The sequence below is a fragment of the Vombatus ursinus genome, unplaced genomic scaffold (genome assembly GCF_900497805.2).
Source record: "Vombatus ursinus unplaced genomic scaffold, bare-nosed wombat genome assembly UNPS02014945.1, whole genome shotgun sequence".
NCBI classification, from domain to species: domain Eukaryota; kingdom Metazoa; phylum Chordata; class Mammalia; order Diprotodontia; family Vombatidae; genus Vombatus; species Vombatus ursinus.
The window spans coordinates 26291955-26312310 of record NW_020954723.1 but is presented as its reverse complement, the minus strand read 5'-3'; the positions used below and the strand labels follow the sequence as shown (position 1 = coordinate 26312310).

At 40.8% G+C, this 20356-nt stretch overlaps 1 protein-coding gene across 5 annotated transcripts in view; it reads left to right on the top strand.

The window, feature by feature from the left end:
- Window positions 1-19617, top strand: part of DCAF4 (DDB1 and CUL4 associated factor 4) — a 26902-nt gene extending 7285 nt beyond the window's left edge. For 2 of the 5 annotated variants that reach the window (XM_027844769.1, XM_027844770.1), the window contains 10 exons: window positions 470-552; window positions 3968-4070; window positions 5846-5989; window positions 7212-7261; window positions 10703-10782; window positions 12316-12414; window positions 12560-12657; window positions 13827-14003; window positions 14737-14851; window positions 16223-19617. In XM_027844769.1, coding sequence (XP_027700570.1) covers window positions 470-552; window positions 3968-4070; window positions 5846-5989; window positions 7212-7261; window positions 10703-10782; window positions 12316-12414; window positions 12560-12657; window positions 13827-14003; window positions 14737-14851; window positions 16223-16416 — 1143 coding nt within the window. In that variant the 3' untranslated portion in view covers window positions 16417-19617. Of the gene's footprint in view, window positions 1-469; window positions 553-3967; window positions 4071-4460; window positions 4565-5845; window positions 5990-7211; window positions 7262-10702; window positions 10783-12315; window positions 12415-12559; window positions 12658-13826; window positions 14110-14736; window positions 14852-16222 lie in introns of those variants that run through there. The other 3 variants (XM_027844771.1, XM_027844772.1, XR_003567550.1) reach the window with 3 other exon arrangements.
- The last annotated feature ends 739 nt before the right edge of the window (window positions 19618-20356 follow it).

The window sequence follows — 20356 nt, the reverse complement described above, 5'->3', positions numbered from 1 at the left end:
TGTTGTGCAATGACTAACTTTGATAGACTTAGCTCTTCTCAGCAATGCAAGGATCTAAGATCACTCCAAAAGACTCATGTTGGAAAATACTATCCACATCCAGAGAAAGAACTATGGAGTCTGAATGCAGATGGAAGCATACTGTTTGCTCTCTTTTTCTTTTGTTGTTTTGTTTTATTGCTTCATTCTTGTGGTTCCTCCCATTCGTCCTAATTCTTCTATACATAATGACTAACGTGAAAATATGCTTGATATAAATGTATAAGTAGACCCTATATCAGATTGCATGTCATCTTGGGGAAAAGAAGGGAGGAAGGGGAGAAAATTTAAAACTCAAAAACTTATGGAAGTGAATGTTGAAAACTAAAAATTAATTAAAAATTTTTAAAAGAACAAAGAAAATAGTCTCCCTTCACCTCTATGCTGGATAAAATTTCATCAAATTCTGTCTCTTTTTTTTTTCCCTTAGAAAACAACCAGAATTGGATTAAATCCATTACCCTTGTTGAACAAGAGGCAGTTGGGTTTGCTCTACTCTACCAATTATTGCCGGTAAGACATGCCTCTTTGGGTTGTTTCTTCAGTTTCCTTTAATGGCACAAAGGTTAGACCATGTTATCTCTGAAGTCCTTTCCAACTCTGATTCTTCCATTATCTTTATTTCAAAACAAACCTTTCCAGATGATAACTGTGTGAGGATCCTTCACAAGTGCCTTCACTTTGAGTGCTTAAGTCAGTCCAAGGGAGTTATTTCTTTTTTGGAGACTGGAGAGTATCCTTGCATGAGGGGAATGGAGAAAGGAGAGAGTGCAAAGAAATTAAACATGGATGAAAACAAAAATCTTTTATTTCAGGAGGCCAGTCTGTGTATTACTGTTAAATAATTTATGTACTGATAAATCATTCATATTTTAGTGAAATTGGCAAATCCTAGAACTTCATTACAATGAATTTTTTCTCCCCCTACTCTCCGGGTATTCTCTTTACCAGTTTGCAGTATTAAAAATAAGTTTATCTTTCTAGAAGTGATACACTAAAAAGATATTCTAGAATTAGGATATTATCAGCACTCTTTTCAGCCTTTCTACATGAGAGAGTGAGGAAGAGCATCATTTGAGATGCTTTACAATTGAGTCAGTCCCTCTACTTGTGATTCAATTAAACAAATACAAAGTATCCCCAAAGTTTTAGTGTAGTTTTAAGCTATTTAAGCTTAAAAAATTTAGGGATACACTTTCCTTGCTAAATACCATTTTTGCGCAAGGTACTCAAAGGCACAGGGGAGACAAAGATATGACCCAATCACCTAGCCTCAAAAAGCTTACAATCCAATACGTGGGGTGAGGATACGTGCTCAAATCACGTTTTCCCTAATAGCTTAGTTCTAAGTACAAGTTGGGAGGGCAGTGTACTATGAGAAAGTTGTGGAGGTTTGTAGTCCCTTTCTGATGGAAGAGGTGAAAAATACTCTCATTAAGGTAGGCTGTTTTAAATGTTTTAAATACCTGTGCCAGTTATACCAATTGGAATTTTGTGCAAATAAAATTTTGTATAATAAGCCCTTGGCTTATTAACTCTGGGTGGTGATACCAGGAGAAAATTTTCAAGCCCAAATTTTAGAGTTCTGCCCTTCATTATTAAAAAAAAGGCTTGTAATCTTGGAACCAGTGAAAAATAGCCAGCTGTGGTATGGCAGAAAGAAAACTGAATTGAGAATTGAAAGACCCTAGTCTAGGCCTTGCCCCAAGAGGTTTATCCTTGGTCCTCCTCTCTTTCTCACCTCTTCACATTCCCTCTTGGTGACCTTGTCACACACATGGGTTCTGTTATAATGTCTGTGCAGATGAGTCCCAGTTCTCCTGAGTTTCTAAGCCCTGCATAACCAGATGCCTAGAGAACATTTCAAACTGGATCTCCTTTAGTAGGCATCTCAGACTCACCATGTCTAAATTTGAGCTCGGCTTTCCCCCCAAACCCACCTCTCCTCAGCTTCCTCTTCCTGTCCAGGGCACTGCTGTCTTTGTGATCCCTGGTTCTCCACTTTACTGTCATCTGTAGCTCCTCACTTGCACACACCTTCTCTCTCCCCAACCCCACTCCTGTGTCTGATCAGTTGCCAGATCTCTACGACGTGTCTCACACATAAACAGTCCTAGTTCAGGCCCTCATCACCTCTCACCTGAACAATTCCGGTGGCCTCCCTGCCTCAAGCCTCTCCTTACTCCAGTCCGTCCTCCGTGTGACTGCCAGTCTTCTTCCTAAATCAAAGGTCTGGCCTTGTCATTTCCCTTCTCGGTAAATTCCAGTGGCTCTCTTTTGCTTCTCTATGTCATTTCAAAGCCCTTCCTCCTGCCCCCTCATCCCAGCCTACTTTCCACACTGTCCCCAGCCAAACTGACCTGTTCTTTATTCACTCTGTTTCCCACCTGTTCCTTTTTGCGCGCACCATTCTTCATGCCCACAGTGCACTCCCTTCTCCCCTGTCTCTTAAAATTCTTAATTTCTTGTGGCAGATATTGTGTTTTAATGATCTTTCTGTTTTCTTTTGTTTTTGTTTTTTTGCCACATATATTATAACTGAAAGTTTGATCAGCAAGTTTAAAATAAAGAAATCTGTAGCTGATGATAAAAAATTCTTGATTTCTTTCAGTGCTCAGCTGAAGTACAGCCTTCTACAGAAAGCCTTTACTGTTGTCTGCAGGGCATTGTATGTATTTGTATACACTTAGATACATGAGTGTGGTCTCCTCCGGCTAGGCTCTAAGTTCCAGCTGCTTGACTGTTTTCCTTTTGTCTTCATATTGCCAACACCTGGCAGTGTTGTCTGACACGTAGGAGGAGCTTAATAAATGCTTGATTTTTTTTTTTAACCTTTGTGACCTTCATCAAGTTGCTTCACCACACTAGATCTCAGTTTCTGAAATACCTTCTAGCAGCAACATGTGCCTTGATCCTACCTCTTGTTCCACCACCCTGCTTCACTTGCTGAAGAACTGTTCATCCATTAAAGCCCAGTTAAACCATTGTTTCCATTACACAATGGAAAGGCTACACAGCCTTCCTGAATCTCCCCTGAACTACTGTGGCCTTCTGCTCAGACTCCATATAACATTGTCCTACAGCTTTCTCACTGCTACAAGCAGTTGTTTGTGTTTTATCCCTCTTCCAGTAACTTTTCCATGAAAGGAGGTTCAATTAAAGAGATAAGAGAAGAGACCACTTAGGAAAAACAACTTTTCCTACTTCAGCTTCATGATTCAGATCTCCCAATCTTCTGAACAATAAAGGACTCAGAAAAGTCCCCAAGGGAGTAGTAAAGGGTAATTTTGGTGGTATAAATGTGCTTGCTTTAGCTCAAAAGCAGGTAGGTATGTCTCTAGACAAAAGAAAATCACCCAATGCCAGAGATGAGAGTAGGAACTTTTTCTTTGAATGGGGAAGGGTGTCTTCAAGGTTTTGATTAAGGTATACAGGCAGTACTGGGGTTAGGATTCAGAGCTCTTGGAGGTTTCTTCTTAACATCCAAATCCCTTTTAATATGTTCGATCTTTTTACCAATCTTGGAAAGTTAAACTTTATATCTCCCAGTGCCTAAGCCCAGTGCCGTATAAAAGGAAGTTGCCTAAATATCTGTGGAATGAAAATTATTAGAGCCCAGGTATTTAGAATCTTGCCTTTAAAGCTTTTTTTTTTTTTAAGGCAATTGGGGTTAAGTGACTTGCCCGGGGTCACATAGCGAGTTAGTGACAAGTGTTTGGTCTGAGGCCGGATTTGAACTCAGGTCCTCCTGACTTCAGGGCAGGTGCTCTATCCACTGTGCCACCTAGCTGCCCCTAAATCTTAAAGAACAGTATGGAAAGGAACAAATAATAGAGATTTTTCTCATGCTCTATGTATTCTTTCCCACATCTTGAATTTTCTTCACCTCTTAGTCATTACTGCCCCTCTCCCTGTTTACCCCCTACAGATTAGTCCATGAGTTACATGTAAACTGCATGCAGAGAAAGAAGGTGGAAATTCAGAGCCCTGATTCCTCTGTTGTTGGAACTGATCACTTTAAACTCATAGTGGTGAGTTGGAGATGTTTGAGGATAAGGATTAGCTATGCCACGACACTCCCCGGGTCAGCCCTTATTTGTTTCTTGTGATTGGGTAGCAGGGATCTTCTGGGGTGGTCTATGAACTAGATATAATATGTTAGTTTTTAACTTTGGCTTCAAACTGCCACAGAAATGGGTGGCTTTTATTATAAATAATAATATATATTAATAATATAATAAAAATAGTAACTTTATTGTTATTTTAAGTACCTGCTGTATGTAAAATGGCAGGTGCTATCCTGGCAGGGTAGAATGTACTGTGACCATGAACCCACCCATCCCTTCTGCTCCATCAGTTTGCATTAGGGCCCCTACATGCGTAAAGACCAACTAAGCATAATATATTCTTTTTCCTTTGAGGTGTTATGTTCCTCAATTGGATGGTGAATTATATGCCTGTTTCAAGATAAAGGTGGCCAAATTTGGAGCTCGTGTGCATCAGGAACCAAGAGATTCTAGGAAATGTAATTTGCGTGATCTGTGTTCACAGAGGCATTCATTTTCTGAAGCATACCCCCATTTCCTTTGCCTTGTAGAAAGAATCCTTCTCCCTATGATTTGAGACCATTTCCTATACTACTTCACCCCTATAATATACATATACTCCTAGAAAGAATATAGCAGCCTTTTGGTCCTAGGTAGCTCTGGAGACTATTGAAAGAACACGGGGGAGGGTAAAAAGTACTTGTTTATACTTACAAAGTGGAGCCATCCAAACCCACGTCCTCCCTTTTGTTCCTTTTTACTAAAGGGTAGCTGTGAAAAGAAAAAGAAGACAGCAGCAGAGAGGATAGGCTTGGATGATTAAGGAGAGAGAACTCTTCTAGTGGGAGGGATGGACTTGAGTAGGGAATAACCCCATGGGGTCAATGCCTGTTCCCTCACAGGGAACTTAATACAGTGGAGGATTTTATATTTGTTGGAGGTGATGCCTCTAGGGAAACTGGTGTCAGGACTAAAGCTTTTAAAAGACTGTTGTAATCATGTCATTGTTTTGGGGGGGGGGGTAAGAGACATGAATTATTCTCAGTCTTGCTCCTGCTACACTAGGATCTAAGCTAAAATCCAGGATACCCCATTCTGATATTCTTCAATTAAACCAGGTCAAGTATGGTATAGAAAAGTCATCTCTGCTGCTTGCCTTGTGTGGTAGGCAGACCTACCTTCCTTGAGCAAGTGCCTCAAATTACACAAACCTGCTTGGCAGAGTTCTGAGTTGAAGGGTTGCTCTGTGACTTTTCATCAGAAATGCTAGTAATTCTGTAGATCGTACCTTCCTTTAAACTTAGTGACAAAGAAGAGGTTTAGGTATAGCTGTTTGTCACCAGAGGTCCCATTTTTGAGTTGAGATCAGATCCCAACCACTAGTAATCCTTCTTCCTGAGGCACACTTTTTACAGAAGTTGAAGCAGCCACACTATTGTCTCTCGACCCAGTTCTGATTCAAGTACTGACCTCAGTTTCCCTGGTAGCATTACCTCCAATACATGTTCCCTTTGTGTGATGTCCTTACTTTCCATTCTAAGTGGAACTACTAGATCAGGCAGTTGTCAGCATTGCCCCAAAGATGGGGCGTGGTGAGGGGAGGGTCCAAGCAATTTCTGCTCTTAGAGTTAGCTGACAGTATTCCTGCTAGAAAAAGTAAAGGAGCAGTGGACCAGAGAAAAGTTAGCTGTTGCTTAGTCATGACCCTCACAGCTGACCCTAACTCATACTTCAGTGTGGTATGTGGTTTACTTTGGCAGGCTGACACTGCCCGGGAGAGGGTATTCACAGTTAATGATGTGGAGCATGGAGGCTGCAAGTATGGCATCATCAACCTTAGTGGTTTAGGAACCAAGGCTCTCACTGTGGAAATGTATGACAACTTCTACTTTACCAATCGCAAGGTAGGTCATTGACATCTCTTAACAGCTGTACGACCTTTCCTTTCCCCATTTTCCCTCTAGTAATTCCATATCCCAGTTTGGATTTAAATAAGTGGTTCCTGGCACTTGGAGGGGCCAAAGAGAAGTTGGGGTATAAAGATGATGGAAGAGAATAAGGGAAGGTACAGGACTCACTGGTCTAATTTTTTGTTCCAAGGGACTCTGAGATCCTGAGGAACTGCATTGTGGAGAAGCAGCCTCAGCAGGTGATGGCTTAGGGAGAGAAAAATGACTGCTTTCTCAGGTAGATGCAAGGCAGTCTTTCCCAGACTAGGTTTAAGAGCCACAGAGGGTGAGGTGTGAGGGGGAGAGGAAGAGGAGGGTTATTCAAAGGGGTCTCAGAGTTGTGGAGCTGTGAGGATAGGGGAAGAGATGAGTCATTTGCAGTAGAATAATGAGCCTTCTCTTTTCATGGTTTTTCTGTAAGACTAAGGTAGAAAGCTGAGCTTTAAACTTTGCTGCTGTAGCTTCCTGAGTACTATCAATAAAACTGTGGACTCTCCCCACACACGTTACCCTCCCCCCCACCCCCTTTTTGGTAGTATGTGGAATAAATTAAGTTTGAGAATTATTTGAAATATGTTGTCTCCCTATAGTTTACCTGTCCTGAGAAATTTTGTTGCTCTTTTTCTTTCTTTCTTCACTTGTTATTCTAGTGAAGTAACATGCAGCAATACAGTGCTCAGGTTATGTTCAAAGCATCTGATGGTGATTTTTTTTCCCCCATTCAAAACTAAAGAATTATATATAGCTTAAAAGCCACCCTGATCTTTTCCCTCTTTGAAGTGTTAAGGGAAAAGTATCATAGGGAGATAGCCTGCTTTACTGATATTTACTGGGGAGAGGACACAAATGATTTTACTCTCTAGACCAGTTGGCTGTCAATCCAACACTGAGCCCACATGTGAAAGCAAAAGGTGGGATCAATAACCTTACTCATAAATAACTATTGGGATTACTATATTCTGTTGTTTCAACAAACATAAAAGCTGCATAAAGCTTGAGAACTCATCTCTGACTGGTAGTTAAAATCATTGGGGCCTTTCCTGTGTCATAAAGCCACATGGAATATAACCAGCTCAGAGGGAGAAGACAAGCAAAACATGTCCCTGTTTCTGAGACTTTAGGAAACATGCCCCTACCATAACTGATTTTTCCTTCTTGCTGTGTGCTTCCTTACCAGGTAAATTCTGTATGCTGGGCCTCACTGACTCATCCAGATTCCCATGTTTTGTATCCTTCAGCAAGTGAAGGAGTTTGGGTGGCAGGCTGCCCTTTGTCACAAACACAGAGCATCTGTGAGGCTGTTGGTGCCTAAATAGGAGGCTGACTGGAGGAGCTTAAGCCAACGCACAGACATCCCACCTCTTAGGAGAGAAGGGTGCATCTAAATAGAACTCAGAGCAAGAAAATTCTCACCGAGTATAAGAAGGAGCAAGCAAGCTAGGTACTATTTCCCAGGAAGATTTTGTACCCTGAGAAATGAGTATAAATATCCAAGAAGGCTTTTATTTGTTTAGAATTAAAAAGAAAACTGATAAAAGCATCAAAGCCTGCATAGAGAAACAGGTAATTAACACTGAAAATGACAAAGGGAGCTAATCTTGACATGGAGGATTTGTTTTTCATAAAGAGGTGCCTTATCACACTCATTCTGCGTGATCTTCAGCTTCCTTTAAGACAACTCCCTAGCATCTTCCCTTCCATAGCTTTTATACCTTCCATTTCCTTTGCCCCTGCCCCCAGGAGTTTCAACAAAAGAGATGTCTTTTAAGTAAGGTTCAAGGCAGCTGCCCTCCCCCCAGGGTTAGGGGAACCAACGAGAAAAGTGAAAAATAACAACAGGGGTCAGAATTAGGAACAGCAGTATATTGCAGATTAAGACTTGATATAAAGAAAAAAAACTTGCCAACACAGCTGTCCCCCAGTTGATTTCCTTGGGAGATCATTATTTTCTCCTCACTTGGTGTATATATGACTACTTGGCTAACTACTTGTGAATGTTGGGAAGGAGAGTATTGTCATGTTCCAGTACTGGTTGGACTGAGATAGCTGGTAGGTTGCAAAGTGAATAGAGTGCAGGGCCTGGAGTCAGGAAGACCTGAATTCAGATGTGGCCTCAGATACTTAACTGTGTGATCCTGAGCAAGTCACTTAACCCTGTTTGCCTCAGTTGCCTCATCTGTAAAATGAGCTGGAGAAGAAAGTGGCAAACCCCTCCAGTAACTTTGCCAAGAAAACCCTAGATGGGGTCACAAAGAGTCAGACACGACTGAAACAAACAGCCGGGAAGTTCAGCTCACATTCTCTGCTATTGTGATACTTGGTATAGTGGCTTTTGGTAGTAGGAAAAAGACTATTCACTATAATGAACACCTGACTTAATTTCCATTATTTTTGTATGATCAACAAATTGATACCTTCCTGTTTATACCATGGAGCAACATTATTTTGAAGGGACTCTTGTTCTGTGTGTTTCCCTTCCTACGTGGAAGTAGCAGTGGGAACCTTTGCAGAGGACATAATAAAGTGCTTAGAACCTTTTTTTAAAAATGCTTTCTGGAACAGGACTAGCACATATTATAGATTATATTCTGTAGTGACATTTCACAGGACAAAGTTTTGATCTGTGATATATCCAGTCACATAATGAGTCAGGTCTGTTACTCCCTTTATATAGTAGAAGTGTTGTTAAATATGTTGTATGAATGTACTTTTATAAATCAACCCTGCTTTAGATTTACTTTAGATTAGAATTTAGAGAAATCCAATTATAATTCCTCTTTTTAAACAAAAAAAATCCCAATGTATTTTTTGTGCAAATTCTGTTTTATGTAGAGAGGCTTTCTTTAAAGCAAGACCCACCTTTTTATACAAGTGTGCTCTTCTATTGTGAAATTTACCCATTCTCGTGAAAAAAATTATTTATATAGAAGGGAAGATCTTTGCAGAGCAAAAAGAAAAAAACCCAACCTCTCAATTTCATTTAAGATGCTTTCTTTTTTATGAAAGTGACATATGATCTGTATTAGGCTTTAATGGAATCAGACATACTTATGCTGATGTTCCTTCCCATCCTTTACCTTCCACTGCGATGGTTAGTCTCCCAGTATCCTCTGGTGGTAGTTTTAGGTACACCTTCTGTTTCAGCAGAATGTCATGTGAAGTCATCTTGGCTACAAAAATGATACTTCGGATATATCATCCGTGTGTGCCCTTTAAGTTCTTTTGCAAATAGCACGGATAGTTTTCTACTTAGCAGTCTGATCTTGAACCCCCACTACCACCTTTCACAAATACTTGTGAGCACAGCTAATTGCAGTTACTGTGCTGAGCTATATGGAGGAGATTAAACCCACACCCTTTAGCCTCATGAAAATCATGCTCTAACCAAATTATGTGTTCTAAAAGGCCAGCTACATGAAACAGACGACAGGTAAGAGTTTTCTTCCAAGTTCTTGCACTCTATACACTAGAACAAGATTTATATATAACTTACATGACCAGCTAGCTACAGGATATTCAGCTGCTTGTTCATATTTATCTCAGTCTCTGAAATAAGTACCTAATAGGTTTTCATCTCATAACACTTAACACGTAAGGCAATGTGACATACGTATCACATATCTAGGTATGCCTGGCTATTGCTAAGTTTAGTATTCGTCTTTTTGTAAGATCTTGCCTTAAAAAAAATTTTTGTTGATAACATTGTTTGCTACCCTTAAAGCATGTAACCATGGTGGAAGTAAAAAAAAAAAAAAATGGCATTTACTAGGCTATACTTAACCATCATCCAAGAGAAATACCCAGTTATGTTATTTAGGTGAAGGTTTCTCAGTCTGTCACACTTGGTGCCATTGATTTAATTATTCAAACTTACATCTTCCTAAAGCCCAAAAGAAATCAAGATAGAGTTACTGGCCTTTGTGAAACATTCAATTTTCTTGTATCCTTGGGTCTTAATACAAATCAGGCTGGTGAGTTTAGGTATAGTTGGCTGACAGTGAATAGCCACAGCTTCAGAGGACTTAAGATAAAAAGCCTTCCTTCCTCCTGGTAAAGGATTCAGTGCATATTGAGGCATAGTTCTGTTTTGGACATGACCAATGTGGGAATTTGTTTTGCTTGACTATATGTGTTTGCAATGGGGATTTTCTTTTTCTTTCTCTATCAGGGATCAAAGAGAGCTGAGTAGGAGAGAAGGCAAATCTTCATTTAGAAAGAAAAAATTTTTTTAAACAGAGGTGACTGCAAACAGTTGCTTTTGTCTGTTCAGTCCTGTCTGACTCTGTGACCCCATTTGGTGTTTTTTGGGTTTGTTTGTTTTTTTGGCAAAGATACTAAGGTGGTTTGCCATTTCTTTCTCCAGCTCATTTTACATATGAAGAAACTGAGGCAAACAGGGTGAAATGAGTTGCCCATAGTCACTTAGCTAGTAAGTGTCTGAGGGTCCAGGCTTGGCATTCTATACACTGTGCACCTAGCTACCCCTGCTTTTTTCTACTAATTAGGAAAAGGGAGAAACATGTTCTTGATCAATTAGCTATAGGTGACTGTGTGAAAAATTTATAGGTTCAGAGGCTTCATGATTCAGTGTAGAAAAATACATTCATCCCCATTCTTTCCCAAAAGAGATTCCTTCTTCCTCCTGTTATCCTTAATGTCATTCTTCAGGCTGTGTCTCATGGGCATTGCAGAGACTCCAGGCTGTGCCAGTTTACTTCCTGCCTCCTTGTTCAGCAACACCAGGCCAGGTACAGTGCCCATTTGATTTGAGTGGGTTCATATTTTAGTAGGGCTAGAACCACAGTGGATGAAGTAGAGAATCATAGGATTAAGACTCATCTAGTCCAGTCCTCCTCATTTTACAGATGAGCAAACTGAGGCCCAGAGATTAAGGGACTTGCCCAAGCTCACACAGATAGGGAGCAGATTCACAACCCAAGTCCTTTGGCTCCAGATCCACTATTTTCCATTGTATCATATTGCCTCACAGGAAACATAGATTCTAATCACAAGTGTGCAGTTCAATAGACCCATGCCTTTGATGTGTCTCAGCCTTTATTTCTGTCTGTCTTACCCATAGCAGGTATTTAGTAAACATTTGTGGAATTGAATTGCCCTTTCTCATCTGTAAAATTAAAAGGTTGGACCAGTTAATCTTTGAGGTCCTTTCTTATGCTTTTAAAAATACTGAGGTTTGGGCTCTGATTTATCCTTTGATCGGTAGTCTTGTTCACACTTCTACGTTTCATAGAAGCTAAGACCAACAAAGTGTCTCAACTTTTTCCTTGAGATGTACCCGATGTTTGGGCCTAGCAGAGGTTTAACAACAAAACCCCAAGGCCTAAGTAAGCTTGGTTTACTGCTGGGAGTCAAACACAGGCTGTCCAACCCCCTAGAGACAAAGCTGATAGTGTTATGGTTGTTTCCAGATACATTAATCCTTAAGTGGGGATTGCCTAAGCTTGTCTCAAAATTAGTCCTACTGGACCTAAAGGTAAATCCTGTCCTCCTAATCTTATTAGTGGGAACATCAGAATTCCAAGGAAAGGTGGTCTTGAGTGACCTGTACAAGAAAACAAAACATAAGTATAGGCTGCCTTTTTGAAAGCATTTAATCCTGAAAGCACTCCTGCCTCCTTCTAGGAAGTTATTAGGGGTAGCAAGTTAGCACAATGGATAGAGCACTAAGCCTAGAGTCAGGAAGACCTGAATTCAAATGTGGCCTCAGACACTAGCTGTATGTCACTTAACCTCTCTTTCCTTCAGTTTCCTTATCTATAAAATAGAGATGATAGCACTCATCTCCCCGGGTTGTTCTGAGGATAAATGAGGTAGTACCTATAAAGCACTTTGCATAGGGCCTGGCACATACTAAGTGCTTTATAAATGTTAACTATTATTGTTTTATTTGTTTTTCCAAACATTCTGTGAATCAGAGATAAGGAAACTGGGAATAAACCTTCCAATTCCCCTTCTAAAACTGTGCATTCAGAAAAATTGGCATGGACTCCACCCATATGTGAATATATTTGCAGGTTTCCCAAGACATAGATGCAGAAAGGTTCTATTCCTAGCCACAAGAAAACCTGGCACAGCATAATTTATGGATAGTAGTTGCTAATCTCTGAAGTTTCCTGGATATGTGGGAAATGTGACAACATGATATAGGTACTGCAGTGGAAATACAGAATTCTGCTAACATGTTATTTTATGTTTGCCTACCTAAAAAGACTCTCACAAATTATTTTCCTTTTTTTTTTTTTTAAACTTTTTAAATGCAGCAGGAGACCAGCCTGGCATGCTTTGCAGTTTTAAGATCTCCACTGCCTGGTCTTGTGCATGGTGCCTGAACCCTCAGGCTAATAATTGCTTCAGTACAGGTGAGCTGTGACCTGTGACCTGCTCCTTAAAACCTACAATAAGGGAATGATTTAGTAGAAGGCTGAATCCCTCCCTGTCCTCACCTTTCACTAGCCTGAACTTGTGGAAGGGTCCCAAAGATCACTTGTGTGTATGTCCCCTTAGGCTTGTCCAGAAGGGTCCTTGTAACCAATGCAGTGACTGGTCATCGGCAGACATTTGGGACCAACAGTGATGTACTGGCACAACAGTTTGCCACCCAGGTTGGTTGAGACTAAAAAAGTGATTTAATCAAGTGCAGATTGAAGCATCTTTTTTCTTCTTTTTTTCTTTCTTTTTTCTTTTTTTTTTTTTTTGGATTATTCATATTTGTAATGGACTTTTTTGTCTTTCCTTCTCAGTGGGTAGGGGAGAGAGGGATGAGAGAATTGAGAATTGTAAATTAAAGAAAGAAAAGGTCTAATCAAGAGTTCAGGTGGTAGTTAACTAAAACCCAGGAAAAGATGATCATGGTCCCCTGTACACCCTCTACCACTACTCCCCATTTTATAGGGAATTCTAAAATAACTCAAGTATTAGCAGATTAACTTTGTAAAAGATGTGCATACTTAATCAAATCTGGCTTACTGGTGGTGTAACATCACTTAGTGAAGTGTGGCTCTCAGTAAATTCTTGTTTATGGCTGAACTGAATAGATACATAGATTATATAGCAGCACAAATAATTGGAAAAACTTGTAAATTAAGAACATTAATAAACTACTTAAGCTTGTCTGTTTTTAAATTTAGAAGTCATCACTCATGGTTTTGACTATTTCTGACCTCTGTCTATGAGAAAATGGTGGAATTACTATATAGTGAAAATACCTCTGAGATTCATCTGCACTGTTTTGAGAGCAATAAGAAAAGTATCTCAACAACTCTTCCTCATCCCCCAGTTAGGTTCCTGTGGTGTAATGGAACCATTATCCTCTCTAATACTGCATATCCATTGCCCCATCCTCAAGTGTTCCTACTCCTTCCCACCCCCAAGCTTGTACCTAAAGGTATGATAGACTAAAGGACCTATTGGAAACAGCAGTGTTGAAGTGGGCCATGGCACACTGTTCTCAAGTGAGACCAGAGGGCATGGGCTATGCAGGGTCAGGTCTGGTTGGAGAGATTTGCACTTTTCCTCCTGAGGTTTCATGTGTATGGAAACATCTGGGTTTCTTTAAGGTGACCCTCACTTTGGGAGCCTAATCAGTTGATCTGAAATCCTTGCTTATGTGTGCGAACACACACACACACGCATGCACACACACATACATACGTACATGCCCTGAATTTGTGAATGTACATGGGAATTGGGTGGTGGCTGCGGTTCCTTTACTACCAGGCGATAGATGTTCCTGCGATGGCTCAGCATAGACGCTCCTTCTCTCTCTGCGTAGGCCCCTCTCCTGTTCAGTGGCTGCCGCTCCGGTGAGATCTTTGCCATCGATTTGCGTCACCGAAGTCGTAAAGGCCATGGCTGGAAAGCTGCCCGCTTGTTCCACGACTCAGCTGTGACATCTGTCCGGGTCCTACAAGATGAGCAGCACCTGATGGCAGCAGATATGTCCGGGAAGGTACAAAAGCAAAGCTGACTTTTCTCAAGCCTCTGCTGGACGATTGAGATCCTGAGGGACCCAGGTAGAAGGGCTTTACTAGAAGTGCCATGCTCCAAAGAAAACGGTAATACCTGACATTTATGTAGTACTGTAAACTTTATAGTACTTTCAAGTTTGCAAAGCACTTTCTTACAGTATTGTAGATATTATCCCCATTTCACAGATGAGGAAACTGAAGCCAAAGTTCATTGATTTCCCTAGGGTCACACAGTTAATGTGTCTAAGGCCCAATCTTGACCCTGGTCAGACCCCAGGCACAGGGGGTAACCACTTAGAAAAAGGAGACCACCTTATTTCCATCTTTAGACTTGGGACAGATTGCTTGTGAAGGAAAAAGAGATCTGTTAGAAAGCCATGATATGGTGGGTCTTTAGGAAGCAGAAGAAACCTAATCAGCTGAGCTTCAGGGGCCTTGCTTTGCTGCTCCACCCCAGGTAGAGATGAGCATGACTATGCTTCCTAGAGTTTAGAGAGAGATAGGAGGAAGAGGAGCTTGGGGACTGGAGAGTGAGAATCAGTAGGCCCCAAGTACTCTGGCATTGACTGTGCCTTGCTCAACATGAATATGGCTTTTTGTTTTACTCTCTTAAGGTAAGCTTGTAGTCTGATTCTAGCTTCTAGCTCTTTAACTAATATTCCTCTTAAAGTAGGTACTTTCTTATGACTTTCTCCTTATGACCTTAACTCACAGATCAAGCTATGGGACCTGAGAGCAAATAAGTGTGTGAAACAATATGAGGGTCACAATAATGAATATGCCTACCTGCCCCTGCATGTACATGAGGAAGAAGGACTTCTGATAGCAGGTATGTGGTAAAGACACATTTATATACTGGGAGTCAACTGAAAACAGACCAGCCCTTTAACTTCAAGTTATCCTGGAACATTATGTAGGATTTATTATGTGAGATTCTGTTCTATTGTATGATTTTTTCATGTAATCTCCACTGGTTAGCTGTAGACAACACATCAGTGATGAAGAGCCAAGGGCCATTGGTTGGGTGACCAGCTTGACCAGGACAAACTGGAGAAAAAGTCATGATGGACATAAGGCACATTTTCAGTAATGAAGAAAAAGATTAAAAATAGTGAAGATTTTGTGCAAACCTTGTTATACAAAATAGCAACATGAGATGGGTAGAACAAGACTAAAGATGACAGACTTGGATTTGCTATCTGCCTGACTCAAGGCTGTCACCCATGGTGTACTCTACTGTGGGATTCACCACCACCGCACTCCACCCCAAAAAAATGCTACTTGCTCCCTACAGCTACCAAAAGATATTTTGAAAAGTTTAATAACTTAAGTGTACCCTGGACCCTTGCTGCTAACATAATCTTCATGAGTCCATATTCTAAAGCAAGTTCTTTCTGATAAATAAATCCTAATGGACAGGGTTTCCAGATAGTATGTATATAAAACCAGATTCAAGGCTCTAACCTCTTGTAATATGGTAAGCTACCACTGTGCTTATCTTCCAAATGTATTTCCTCTTAAGACATCCAAATAGTGTGCACATTGCAGGATGTCCAGTTTTTCTATACTTGCCTAACAAATATAACACATTCCTCAAGAACTGTGAGCCCTGGAGACATAAACTGAGCCCTTTTTTGAAACAAGGCTTCAGGGAGAATTAGCTGGTTTGCAATTAGAGATATATATGCAGTGGTGGAAAAAGTCTCCAAAATGTTCCATTTTGTTTATTTTCCTAAGTCCAAGAAATGAAACTGACCCACCCTTCAAATTTTGAGGAGGAATTGTAAATCAGATAAAGAAGGGAAGGCCAGGGGGTTGCTGGTATGAACTCCTCTCCACCTATACCCTGATTGGATTGTTCCCTTGTGTACTTCTATACCCCCTCCTCTCACCTAAGATACCAGATCCTTGGCCCAGAGGAAAGAGAGCAAGTCTAGGCGACTCAGAAAAGTCTAGTGGTCTACATTAGTTTGCCAAGCTTCTCAAAGTCTGCTGAACTACAGGGTTATCAGAGACATGTATATTATCACTTTGGGTACCTTACAATATACTTATATTAGAACATTGTTTAAAAATCATAATATTTTTTGTGTTATTTACACTCTTTCACATGTATATGCTAGTGCTAGAGAATCTTGAAGAAGTTAAAGTACACCTGCTCAGCATCTCATCATTAACCAGTCCTTTTTTCTCTTTTCAGTGGGGCAGGACTGCTATACACGGATATGGAGCCTTTGTGATACCCATCTGCTCAGAACCATCCCTTCCCCATACCCATCCTCCAAGGAAGACATCCCCAGTGTGGTTTTCTCTTCCCATCTTGGGGGCCCCTGTGGAGTGCCAGGATTGCTCTTGGCTGTTCGACAGGATCTCTACTGTTTTTCCTATAATTGAGTTTGCACTAGACCAGAGAAAGAAACCTAGTAGATCCCAGCCTAATGAAACAGAGATCTAACCAAGTAGATTAAACACAAACTCATTAGTAGGTCTGATGGTATTAATATTGTTGCCATCCTCCCTAGGATATGTTCGATGGGTGCTTTAAACTTATTCTTTTCTTCTTAGCTTCTTGAGTTTAGGTTATAAGTCTTGCATTATGTGGGAAAGCTACAGATGTGTTGTCTAATTCCTCTGTGGGCTCAAGGAGTGTGCAAATCCTTTTCATAAAAGGTGCCCATTTCCCTTCCCTTGGAAGATCTCATTCTGTTTTAAAAAGTAAACGACTTTCCAAGCACTGAAAGCATTGATTGAAGGTTTTTCCTTCTCATTGACCAGAAACCTTACCTTGAACCTATTGAATGAGTTAGAAGTTAATCTGTGTCTGGGTCCCAAGGTATGTGCACATGCCATATCAAGACAACAACTATGATATTTCTGCAGACAGTTTAAGTAAACAAGACTTGAAGAGAGTCAAAGATAGTCCTCTTATAGTCTCTAAAGAATACAATGTGGCATTATGGTATGGGTAACAGTTTAGACGTCTTGATTATACAGCATATAAGTCTCTGAGATATTTGTGCCAGTATCTTTCATGAGCTTTGGAAAGAAATTTTTTTTTTTAAATTATGACTGGCTTTTCTTCTTTTGTTAACTGAGGAATAAATATAGCAACATAGAACTTTACAGTGCTTAAAATAGATGGGAAGTATTTTTAAGTCAGCAAGTTTCATAAATCTTTTGCCACTGAAAAATAAAAATATATCTTTGCCGTTATGGGGTATGATACCTTTTGTTGCTTTAGATGCTTAAACAGACTAGACTGACACCAAGCTTACTAAAATATTGGGTGCTGACATCACTAAAATTTAATGAACATATTCCCAGTGGAAGACAACTTTAATACTGAGGACTGTGTAATACAATTGCTGTATATGACTGTTACTCTGTTAGCCAGTAACAAATTCCTAGTTCAGAGAGGAACTAGGAATTGGGTTTAATGGTGTCTAATGTAGGGTGGGAAGCCACCATTTTGCTTGACCTGAATCCAGGTGAATGGGCTTACTCTGACCTTTCTTGCCAGCCCCACCCCCTTCCCTAACAAACCTTTTCACTCCAACATTTCACTTTACCACTGGCCTACTGCCCAAAACAACCTGACAGTTCACTCACAAGTGTCTGTTGAACCACCCTCTAATTGAAGGTCTAAGTTTGACCATATCCTCATATGTAAGGTCCCATAAGTTTTTAAAGCTGAACATTTAGCCCAATGGGTAATGTGTGAAGAAACAGGCTGACAAAGGTCACAGTGGCTTGCCTATGGCTTCCAGGGGTGGGGGACCTGTGGCCTGGAGGCCACATGTGGGCTTGAGGCCGCAGATTCCTCACCCCTGCCGCAGGAGGAAGGAGCTCTCAAGTTCTCTATGCCTGCCAGTTTAAGTTGGGGATTGACCTTACTGCTAAAACATTCAGGGTTGAGGAAACTCCCCAGTGCCTTTTGGTCCCAGGGACTGGCATAAAACGAGGCAGAAGAGAGGAGAGGTGAAGGGGGTGTGCTGTGTAGGAGGAACCAGTGGAAATCAGAAAGGAAATCTCATGCTGCAGAGACAGTTGTTTAGAGGCCTTTTGTCCCTACCCCTTAGTAGCATACTTGGGGGAAAAAATTGCATCTAACCACTCCACCTGCTTGTTTCTGGCCAAGCTGACTCCTGCTTACTGATTTGGCATCTGCACAACTTAGCCCAGTTTTGACTGGATCCATGTTCTTTGACAAGCCCAGGAAGAAATGCAGAAAGTCACTCCACAGCAAACTCATCTCATTCCCTGTCTACCCTCAGAGACAGACTTGGAAGTAAGAGGGAAGCACTGTTCACAGGACTGAGCATTGCTGCCTGTAAACCTTTTGGACCTTGCCTGAGTGAGGCCAACTGTGTGCCCTCTGTTCTGACCCAAGTCTTAGGGTTTCACATGCGCTGGTTCCCTCCTGCTGATCCACCTCTAACCCTGTTGTGTGACCAGCAGACCAGGGGCTGGATGGAATCTCTCGGGATGGGGCTGCTGTGGTTAGGTATAGAACAGATGCCCTCTCTCCTGTGGACAGCCCCTCCTTTGTTCTGCTGCCTCAGTGGAAAAGCCTGCAGATACACTGCCAGCCAGCAGAGATGCCTTCCTAACTTCCACCATGAGCCGAAGTAGTTAATAATCGTATCCTTGAAGGAAAACCCCAGCTTTCTACTTAAGACATGGAAAGAAGAGCAAGTGGCAGCTCTGATTACTGCTCCCATTCTGGTTCGGTGATGACCTGGGTCTCTTATAAAAGACTTTAACCAAAAGATATTTTTTCTTTATTTAAAGTTACTCATTTCTCACACACTGAAAAAAAAGCCAAATGTCTTGTGCCTTTCTATGGGAGCACCAAATCTCTAGTTACTTATTAAGAATTTACCATGGAAATTCTAGTCTTCCCCCAGCACTATCCTACCCAGTACCATTAGTCCCTAGATAGAAGAAAGTTGCCAGGGAAGGGAGTGCTTCTATATAGCTGGAGAGATGACAGATTGAAACTGTAAGTGGTAACCTATTGCCCTTTTGTCCCTGTCACAGTGTTTAGTTGGGAGAGGAAGCATTGTGTCCCAGGATCGCTAGGATGGTTCAAGTCATTTAGTTACAATGGAGGTGTTAGCCAGAGAAGAGAGGTCAAAATTTCCAAGTGACCAGAGTAGTCTTCAAGTGACTCATGTACAATTATGAGTCTCCTGCCTTTCCTAACACCTTGGTCTTCTCCTTAGGTGAAGGCTTCAAACTAAGCATGAAATAGTCAGTACCTCCACAGGGCTTTAGTGTGCCCCAGAGAGACAACTCGGAGGGAGCTACAGATCACTTCTCCTTGCTCCTCAAAGAGCCTCAATGTCACTGCCGTAAGTTTTGGTTTCAAGCAAAGAAAGTGGATTTTCTCTACCTGATGCTATTTTATCTATTTTGTTTCCTTCATTTTCTCCCTACTTGTAACTAAAAAAAGGATTGGGACATGGTAAGGTTATTTTTTTTATTCAAACTTATTTCTCATTTCAAAATTCTTTATATGGGTGGGGCTGGAGAGAGGAACCAGTAACTTCTCTTCAGAATGAAGAATCCCAGTTTGTATATCAGTGTTTAAAATAAGCTCAGGATTTAGATATAAAGGCTGATACTATAAGCAAACTGGGAGAGCATAGAAGAGTTTACCTGTCAGATCTATGGAGAACAGAAGAATTTATGACCAACAAGACATAGAGAACATTATGAAATGCAAAATGGATAATTTTGATAACATTAAATTGAAAAGTTTTTGCACAGATGAAGCCAATGCAACCAAGATTAGGAGGGAAGGAGAAAACTGGGAAAGAATTTTTACAACCAGTCTCTGATAAGGGCCTCATTTCTAAAATATATAGAGGACTAAATCAAATTTATAAGAATACAAGTCACTCCCCAATTGATAAATGGTCAAAGGATATGAACAGGCAGTTTTCAGATGAAGAAATTAAAGCTATCTATAGTCATATGAAAAAAAAATGCTCTAAATCACTATTGATTAGAGAAATGCAAATCAAAATGAATCTGAGGTACCACATCACACCTATCAGATTGGCTAACATGACAAAACAGGACAATGATAAATGTTGGAGAAGATGTGGGAAAATTGAGACACTAATGCATTATTGGTAGACTTGTGAACTGATCCAACCATTTTGTTTGGTTTTTGGTTTTGGGGGGTTTTTTTTGGTGAGGCAATTGGGGTTAAGTGACTTGCCTAGAGTGACACAGCTAGTGAGTGTTATGTGTCTGAGGCCAGATTTGACCTCAGGTCCTCCTGACGCCAGGGCCAGTGCTCTATTCACTGCACCATCTAGCTACC